The sequence below is a fragment of the Mya arenaria genome, chromosome 10, assembly GCF_026914265.1.
Source record: "Mya arenaria isolate MELC-2E11 chromosome 10, ASM2691426v1".
Classification (NCBI taxonomy): domain Eukaryota; kingdom Metazoa; phylum Mollusca; class Bivalvia; order Myida; family Myidae; genus Mya; species Mya arenaria.
The window spans coordinates 34564302-34574223 of NC_069131.1; the positions used below are offsets into that span (position 1 = coordinate 34564302).

The 9922-nt window shown below is 33.5% G+C and overlaps 1 protein-coding gene across 1 annotated transcript; it reads left to right on the top strand.

Annotated features, from left to right (window-relative positions):
- The first annotated feature begins 1929 nt into the window (after positions 1-1929).
- Positions 1930-8603, top strand: LOC128204628 (cell death abnormality protein 1-like). The gene is made up of 6 exons (XM_052906030.1): positions 1930-1934; positions 4644-5959; positions 7033-7138; positions 7339-7379; positions 7591-7746; positions 8337-8603. Exons 1-5 carry the CDS (start codon positions 1930-1932, stop codon positions 7743-7745), a joined length of 1623 nt encoding a protein of 540 aa, XP_052761990.1. The 3' UTR covers position 7746; positions 8337-8603.
- The last annotated feature ends 1319 nt before the right edge of the window (positions 8604-9922 follow it).

The window sequence follows — 9922 nt, forward strand, 5'->3', positions numbered from 1 at the left end:
TCGTTATATGCATATGGTTACATTCAATGGCTTTGTTCGATGTTGATCCTGACCTTTACTACCCTGTCAGGGACTAGTAAGCAAGAGGAGTTCCATTACATCGGTGTTTTCATGGCCTACACTCTTTCAGTTTCAAGTATGTGGCCTTTACTTTCATAACAGAGGCAGGTTAGAAACATTCGGCTCACTTACGTCGATGTAAGTGATCATCGGTTACAATACAATTGTTTTTTTGGTGACCTTCGGTTCCATAATATTGACATATACGCTGTCTTTGGTTCCTGTGTTGTGGTTTGCTAAAGGTTTGCTGTTCTCTAGAGTGGCACATTAGAGACTTTCTGTTAAGTTCCAATTGCTAGCAATACGTATTCCGTTCGCGTTTTTCCGTAGAATGGGGAGTCAATAGCAGTCAATTTCTTTACAGTGGCGCGTCAGTTATCTTATAGACCATAGGGTAACTTACAGGTGTCCATGAGCTGCACTCAGTCCATTATGTTACGCAATATAGGCATTTAGTTTCATTACAGTGCAACATTATATGCCTAGTTGTTTTTAAAGCGGTTATAGATTTTTCGTTCTCTAAAAGCAGTGCTTCAAAAGGCTTACTTACTTACTGTGGCGTTTAAAACGCATTCAATGCATTGTATTGTTTAACCATTAAATGAAAAGGATTTTGAGCGTGATTTGGGAATGGCATAAATTCGTTAAAATGGCATTCAAATTTTATATCAAAGTTCGAAAAAGTATTCAATAAATAAAATACATCGTTTCCCCTGTTGTGTGTGTTACATGTCGATTATACGATGCCGTAAACTCTAAGAAATTAACATTATATAAAAGCAGTTTGCCATAACGATACATTTTGTAAATGTCGATATTCGAGGTAAATCCACATCTATTTCTGATCCAAATAAATAATAATTTCAAAAAACAAATCTTATCTCTGCCCGTCTCTCAAATTAAGATACCAATATGAATATATAATAACAGAGTCAATACTTGAAAATGGCTGTTTTCCACACCTTCTGAAATGAATAATTCAGTGGTTAACAATAGTATGATCAAATGTAGGCAATGAATTAATACTGCAACATACAAATACTGTATACGTAATTATTTTATGACCAACATGGTTATGTTTTTGTCTTTTACATTAGTAACACAGATATAATAACCATAAACCATTTCAACCTGAAAATGAGGGACACGCGGTAAATATCAAGGATATTAATCAGACACAGCAGATTTTACCATTTCCACCTGAACACAATTTGTATTCGCCAAAATTTTAGGTATAATAGACTCTCGTAAAAATGAAAACTTTAATGATAAATATGAACATGCCAAACTGTAATCACGATGAACAATTGAATTCAATGATTTTTGTTGTTATAATTACACCGTCTACCCTTTTTATTTCGTGAGGGAGTCCTGTACTACAATACCATGTTAAATGTCAAAGTTTTCTTTGTCAATTTGTCTTAAATTTAACAAAAAATGTATAATGCAAATCATAATTAAATTGCGGAATATTTTATCACTTCGCCATAAATTTAAGAGGTTGCCAACGTCACCAGTTGCAAAATTTACCAGTTTAGATCGTCTACATGATATCAAGGGCGTATGTTAAACGTGTGTTCTATGTCAAACAGGTTCGGGTAAGACGTGAAAAGTGAGGTTACCTTATATATTATTTTATGACCTCAGCGTATTAAATATGTAACACACTAACGAGGAAATAATTTTATATTTATAAGTTCAAGTATTGAATGCTTTTTATGTAAAACAGATAAATATATTTGAAATTAAACGCGGTGATAATATGTACAGCAAAGGGACGTCATGCTGCTTGGAGTTTGATAGCAAGTATTAGTATTAGGATGAATTATCGTTCTTTAAGTCCTATGTATACACATACGTATGAGATAAATGAGGTATGCATGTCATCTTTCCTTTAACACAATTATTTCATTTGCTTACATTTTTATCATTTTGCAACGGAAAATTATAGAACAATATTGTACTAAACATTATGTTTAAAATATATAATAGATTCACTTAAACATTATGTTAAAGCGAATGGGGAAATCGTATACATGACATTATCAAACTTTTGGATTGTGTAATGTTAATTTTGATGTAGATTTCTATTCGTATATGAGATTTTGTTCCGGTGTTTCTAGATACAAGAGGTTTACTTAAACATTTAGTTTAAAACTTTACATGTATACACTATATATGCTTTCGTTGTATGTATTCAATACAATGAACAGCAGTCGTACCTTATTTAATTTCCGTATTTATCCGCACTTATGAATGTGAAGTTTTATGTTATAAACTATTCTTAAAATCGAATTGCGATTAAGAAGAATGCAATACGGTTTTGCAGTAAATAGACCATATGCTGAATAAAAGAACGGCTGGAATTCAAGTAAAAATATCAAAAAGAGCGTGTTTTAATTGTATTTAATTTAAAGCATCATCATGGGGATTTACTATAGTGTGGTGTATCTTTGTCTGATCTTTGTTCAACTCCAAGGCAAGTATTTTTTTATTTATTAAACTAAGATGCGTTTTTCTTCCCACATATTTATGTTTGCATGTATACTATAAACGGGTTAATACTTACTGATCACTACAATTCATTTATACATAGTCAATTAAGCTTAATCATCTGGCCCCAATTTCTTGGAACTTCTTAAGCTTAACAGGCTTAAGTAACTTATTTCAATAAGCCAAATTACATACTTAAATTTAATTATGATAGATGAAACATGGCTTAATGTGATTATCATAAAGATAATTCATATCTTATTTATAAAAAACACTGAAAGAAGTAAATCCTACACAAATATTTGTTAACCAAAATAAGTGAGCTTAGCTTAATCCTGCTATAAGGGATTTAAGAAGTTTCGAGAAATTAGGGTCTGTAGTTTAAATTTTGTATAATCAATTATTTGTTTCATCAACATGTTTTTTGGCACACTGTGATATTATCTCTGTTTAAATACTGCAGTATCTATGACATAATTTATCAAATTGTTTTTTTTTTCACGCACAATGTGACTATGTTAACTCATAACATTAAATCGGTAATAAGAAACTATGTAAAGATCATCAATACGAAACCAAAAGAGTAGCAATACTATTTGAAAGATACATGTTATAAACTTAATATCTCGTTTGTATACGCCAGTTAATAAAACGGGACATATTGTACAGCTGATTTGCTGCAAAGCAGCTGGCGGACGGGTTGTGCGTCCACTATGCTGTTAGATCAAAGCTTTCGATTTTTTTCCAATCATCAGGGAATTAAAACACAATGCGTAGTTATAATATATTGACCATTTCGAATACTAGCCATACTTCATGAGTCTCAAATGAGATGTCTCTGTGAAAAATTCAGAAATAATTTAAAGTTGTTCTAGTCCGATCAATAATTTTAGACGCCTTTGTCCGATCATAACCAAGTTTGATCAGAATGCATGTGCTATTAATATGTTATAAGTTTTTTTACCAGTCATAATGCTTTAGTCGCTTTAGAGGAATCACTCTTTTAATTATAGTAATAACCTAAAAAAGGTTATAGTCGGATTGATAACTTAAGAATGTGAAAAACTACAAAAAACAAGCTCATTAGCAAAATGTTCAAACATAAATCGGATCTAGTGGCAATGGGTAAACGCCAAAGACCTGGAACATAAAACAACAAAATAAACACAAACAAGAAACATGGAAGAACAGCACAAACCCCCAAAAGCAGCTCAGTGCATACAAACTATATATATAAAAAACTAGGTATGTTTATCAAGGATTGTTAGGTACCGCACAGGAACGGTCAGTAAAATGTAAATTTTTAGAAGCCTTAGTTCAATCAAAACCAATCTGTGTATAGAAATAATATTTGATATAAGCCAGGCACATCTGTCGAGTCACTCATTATTTGAATACCTATAAGTATAGACATTATCTAAAATCGGTCTAAATAACTTTAAAAGCGTATATATATCCAAACGTCACCATATTTTGCCAGAAGGTTTATCGATCTGGTACGCTAATCAACTATGTCGGCTACGTCACTCAAGAAAATTAACCGTTGAATTAGCATAAGCAGTTTTATGCAGTGTCTGCACCTCAGAAAGAATTCAACCACTTATCACAGAGTGTTCAAATGAAAGGAGGGTCGAATTGTGCGACAATTGGCGCAATTTTTCATCCAGCACGCTAACAATCATAATACAGTCCATTAATTTTTATTTCACCAGTCTAATGGAAGGATTGTTGTTACAAGTTTTGTTTTCTTATTTCCTAGTTACATTGGCACACACTGAATGTCACAACTGTGGTTGCTGCGCTTCCGGGAAAGAGATCAAATGCAGTAAAAACAGTGCGTTCTGCATGAATGGGTGCCTACATGGATATTGGAATGACACGTGTTCTGAAAAATGTGGATTTAACTGTGTAGATTGTCACAGGTGGAGTGGTCAATGCAATTCTTGCATTGATGGATATTGGGGAGTAAATTGCAACAGGGAATGTGGACATCGGTGTAAAACATGCAACATATGGACTGGCTGTACAGCGTGTGACATAGGCTTTTACGGCACCATATGCGAGAACTACTGTGGATACCTTTGTTAAAGTTGTAATAGGAACAGTGGATGCACTGGTTGTATTGATGGTTATTTCCTAAATCAGGAAGTGTGTTCACAATGCCCTTCTAACTGCAAATCTTGCATTAGCTCTACAAACTGCACTTCTTGTACGGACGGTCGATTTGGCAATGTATGTCAGTATCAGTGTACAGAACACTGTGTTCATGGTCAGTGTAATACATCAACAGCTTCATGCCAGTGTTATGCATATTTTATCGGAGAGATGTGTGACCAGTGTGTCGCGGGATACTTTGGTAACGACTGTACACATATATGTCCCGCGGGATGCTCTGATACATGTTCAAAAACTAATGGATCTTGCACATGCAAATTCGGGTGGATAGGAGATAAATGTGACACATGTGCCTATAAATACTTCGGAAAAAATTGCAATGAAACATGTAATAGTAACTGTGAGGATTGCACTGGGAAATATGAGTGTCAGCTTTGTTTACCTGGACGTTATGGTTATTACTGCCAATTCAGTTGTGGGAAAGGCTGCAGAAATGACAGGTGTAGTATAACATCAGGATATTGCGAATGCAAAAGTAATTACTTTGTTGCAACATCATCATCAGGATATTGTCACGATTGTGTTCTGGGCAGGTACGGTCTGACGTGTGAGAAAATATGTCCTCAATCGTGTCTTGCATGCGAACAAGAGCTGAAATGTTCTTCATGCCATGTCGGATACTTTGGGTTATCCTGTGACAAATCATGTCCATATGAATGCGAGGAGAATAATTGCAAGCAAGAGGACGGATCTTGTGTATCATGCAAACTTGGGTATTACGGAGAACACTGCAAAAACACATGTCAGGAGTCCTGCCGATCATGTGATAAATACGGTCTATGTTCCGAATGTAAACCTACATTTTTTCCCAACAATACCGGACAATGTGAAACTTGCAATTCAAAATGCGTCGCCAATAACTGTGATTCCTCTTCGGGAAGATGCATTCAAGGATGCTATGATGGATACTGGAACCGAACCTGTAACACAGAGTGTGATGCCGCATGCTTCTCTTGCAAACAAACCAATGGATCGTGTTCAAAATGCAAGAACAATACAAGATATGGACCTGACTGTAGACAGGAATGCAGCAATACATGTAAATCGTCAGTGTGCGACGTAAATGGAAGTTGTATAAATGGATGCATTGTAAATACTTTCGGCAAGCAATGTGAACAAAGGTGTGGTGAATATTGTTTACGAAAAGACAACCAAACAATTTGTTCTGAAAAGACGGGAATGTGTTTATACGGCTGCCGAACTGGATACACGGGAAAAGATTGTCCACAAGGTAAAACAGGCTTTATTGATATATACTGTCTCTAATTGACTGGGGTATATTATACGTAATTCGGATAATAGGTATTCAAACAAATGATTAACAGTGCAAGACCAACTTGCCCGAAATAATTGACATGTTTGCTTTATATACATGTGTTTTTTTGTTTATTTTAATTTTGATCATTTAAACAAACGAGTATTGTTAACAAAGAATGCATAGTTTAAGGTACACGCCACTAACTCTGAACACACTGCGCATTTATAATTTAACTTATTTGACCCTTCATTACGTCAATGAAATGTCCATACGGTTATGTGGTTGGTTCGAATGCAATATACTTTGAAACTCATTTAAAACTTAGCGAATAGTAAAATGTTATTGCTGTGTTTTGTCTATGAATGCAGATCTGAAACATAAACTACATAATATAAGTACTGATTGTTAATGAGTTATTTGCCAATAAAAAGATATATTCATGATTTGCAGTGCAACTTATTTGACAATAGCTTCCATGGATCTAACATTAGTCAAATGAAATACAATAGCCACTAGCATGGCTTATAACACGGTTTAGTATCTTGGTCAAAAAATGAATTTTCTTTAACAAATGAAGTCTTCATAAACTGTTAAGCAGAGTTAGAACATTTGTAAAATCTTGGTTTTGATTTAATTATAAGAGAATATTCTGTTTCAAGCTCTTGTGTGTATTATTCTGAAAGTATCGTTGGATTAAATAGTGCTTACTACGTGTATTTATTAGGTCATGTGCATTTGCATGTTCAATTATAAAAATAAACAAAACCAGAATTTTGATGTTTTGGAAGTTAGACAATCGATAGATATTAAGGTATTTTAATTTTTGCATCATTTATTTTAAACTATTTTTGTAGAACTGTAAATTAATAAATGTCGTTTTTGTTTATTGCTGGTTGCTTTAACTGTGTTGCGTTTAGTGCTCATGAACTATTAGGCGGGATAATACATTATCGATGTTGACATGTTGTCTTACTTAACATCAGTTAAGTTAAAATAAGTTAATGTTAACATATATTTTTATTTTTATGCATGCGTTCAAAATACAGATGAGAAGCCGATAACATTGTCAGCAGCACTTGGATGGGGACTCGGTGGTGGCATTCTGGGACTTTTAGTCATAGCAATGCTTGTCATGTGGTTGTTTCGTAAATGGTTCGATTTGTTTTTATTATTTATAAATAGTAGCACTGAATTAAATATATAAATAACTATCGGCTAGGGTAAACTAATAAAGAAGTATTTGTGAAACAAATGCATTGGATATTACCAACTTACAATATCACATGATACACAATGTAAAGGGCACTAAGTTCACTACGAGTGAGAACTAATTTTCCAATGCTGCATTTCAGGCGAAGGTCAAACACGGAACACAATAATCTACTTCATGATGGCAAGTTATAAAACTGCGATAACATATTAATAATAGAACGAACTCATAGTCAATATTAATATATCATTGATGAACTATCGTCATATATTGTCAATGCTTGTGCTTAAACACTTTTCTTTTACAATTCTTACATTGGCTTATATCAAATGGTAATTATAAAATTATATATATATAACTGGTATAGATATTATGTGTTTTTTTTTCGTTTTAGTCGAAATAGATTATGACACAGTGGATACTAATATTTGTGAGATTGAACTCAACGATCTTCAGTATGAGACTCTTCAAGAAAGAGATTTTCAAGGGATGAATTTAACAACTGACTTTTCCAACGTCTCTGAAAGGGAAAATGGCAACATGACATAACGTAAGAAATATTTATATAAAACAACTTTAATCTTTAGAAATTTGTTTTACTAAATTGACTGTTACCAAATATGCTATGCCACTATAGTTTTTGACAAAGGATTGTCTATGCCTGTAACATCTCAGAGCCCAGTACTATCCATGTGTTTCCCTAGCTCAATGGAAGGGATTTAGGCAACAACATAAGTAATGTGTCTACATCCGTTGTGTGTGCCTATCCCGGGTTTCAAGTAATCAAAAGGCCGTATATTAGGGTAAATTGCATGTTCAATTTTTCACGTTGCAAAATATATATAAGTGTTCAGTGTGCATGCACTGTGACTTTCATTCGTATGTAACCGTACGTTTGTTTAAATCCAATCAAGATTTCCTTTAATGAACTCAACACAAATTTAAGATAATAGAAACTGTATAACATTTCTGGCAATAAATCGATCATTTTTGACGTGAAAATGGGATGTAAACGTATAAAATTCCATGTCAAAAATGACATAATTTATAAAGACTCGGGCGTTTTGTACGGATATTAAACTGAATTCAAATTCGGGATGGTTTGAATTTTGCTATTTGTAAGCACATTTTCTATTTCAGGAAAATGCTAGTGGCGGACCATTGTCATAGATAGATTTGGTAGAACTTACATAGACGTACAGCGCTTCGAATGGGATGGCAGCAATTGAGACGAAGTTACTAAGGATGCAATGACAATCGAGTTACTCAGAAACGACATTTAGACATACATTTTTCTTGAATAATATATCAATAAAATATCAATAGCATTATTTTGTCAGCATTTCATGTACGTTTGAGAATGTTTTAACCATCATAAATTATACATGTACACGTGACAGCAGCATTAATTCGTAAGCAGTCGTGTGTTCCTATGTGGGGATTGATACCTTCAGGGATGTTTTTTTTTAAATAGTATACTCAAGCACCCGCATGAGTACGAGAGATGAGCCAGCAGTGTATGTTGAAGAATCATAGCTAATGTATAGTGTTATGTAAATTTGGCGCCGAAAATACAAAAAAAATTATCAAGTTTATACAGAGACTCTTTTATTTACTCTTTCATTAATTAAAATCAGATCTTATCAATAAATTGATAAATTCGCTCTCTGATAATATGCAAATAGCTCACAGCTCATTGTGAAATATACTTGGATTTACATTGCAGTTAGACAAACAGTCTAATATTTACTTCCTGAAAGAAAATGTCCTCCTGATTGTCGTTTTGTTTCGATTTATATTGTTCAATAAGTCCATTTTGAGTAGATACGTCAGGTAGGCACTTTAAACATCACGACATAATCACTTGTTCACCTTTGTTTTTTGTCTTTGTGTTGTATCTTTATCTCGACGTGTATCGTTTCATTTAAATTTTCTATTTGTTCTTGTCATATACAGGAATAACTAATGTTTTTGTTGGAAGAAAATGTATCGCTAGATTAAAAGTTGTTAGTTTTAAGATAGTTGTAAAAATGATATTTAATTTTGAATTTTTAAATGAATGTAGCAGGAACAGTACACTGCACTTCCATTTTCGAGCGAATAATTTATATACGACCGCAAAGGGTGAATGTTTAATTCACAGAGGTGTAGTTTTAACCTTATATGCAATGAAGGAAACTGCTGTTGTTTTACAGCATTGTTAAGAACAGCGTTCAATAAAAAGCAAATATATATTGAAATATCGTTATTTATCCGCACGCAAATTTATAAAAAGCCTAGTAGTTACCGTTCTGATATTCGAATTAATGAACGGAAATCAAGAGAACGCACATATTTCATTTCATTTCAATCGATATTTGTGCTAACAACACTGGAACTCGAAACTGCAATTGTAACTAAACATCGAAATAAGGCTATGCAACAGTAAAGTAATCGACCTATAAACGGACTGTTATATTTGATTTGTCAGTAAATTGTTAACTGGTTTAGTAGCAATAAACTCCTTTGCCATTAATTTTCAAAAGCATATTAACAACTATAGCACGGACCACAGAAAGTTGAAGACACCCTTGAAGCTTTTAAACGACGGGTAAGGTTACCCGGGGGTTGGAGCTAACAATATAATTGATCATATTCAGAGCAGACGAAAGATAACCATAAGATTAACGGATTGATTTGGGGTACTGGTTTGTATCGAACTACATTATATTTTTCAATTTCATTCC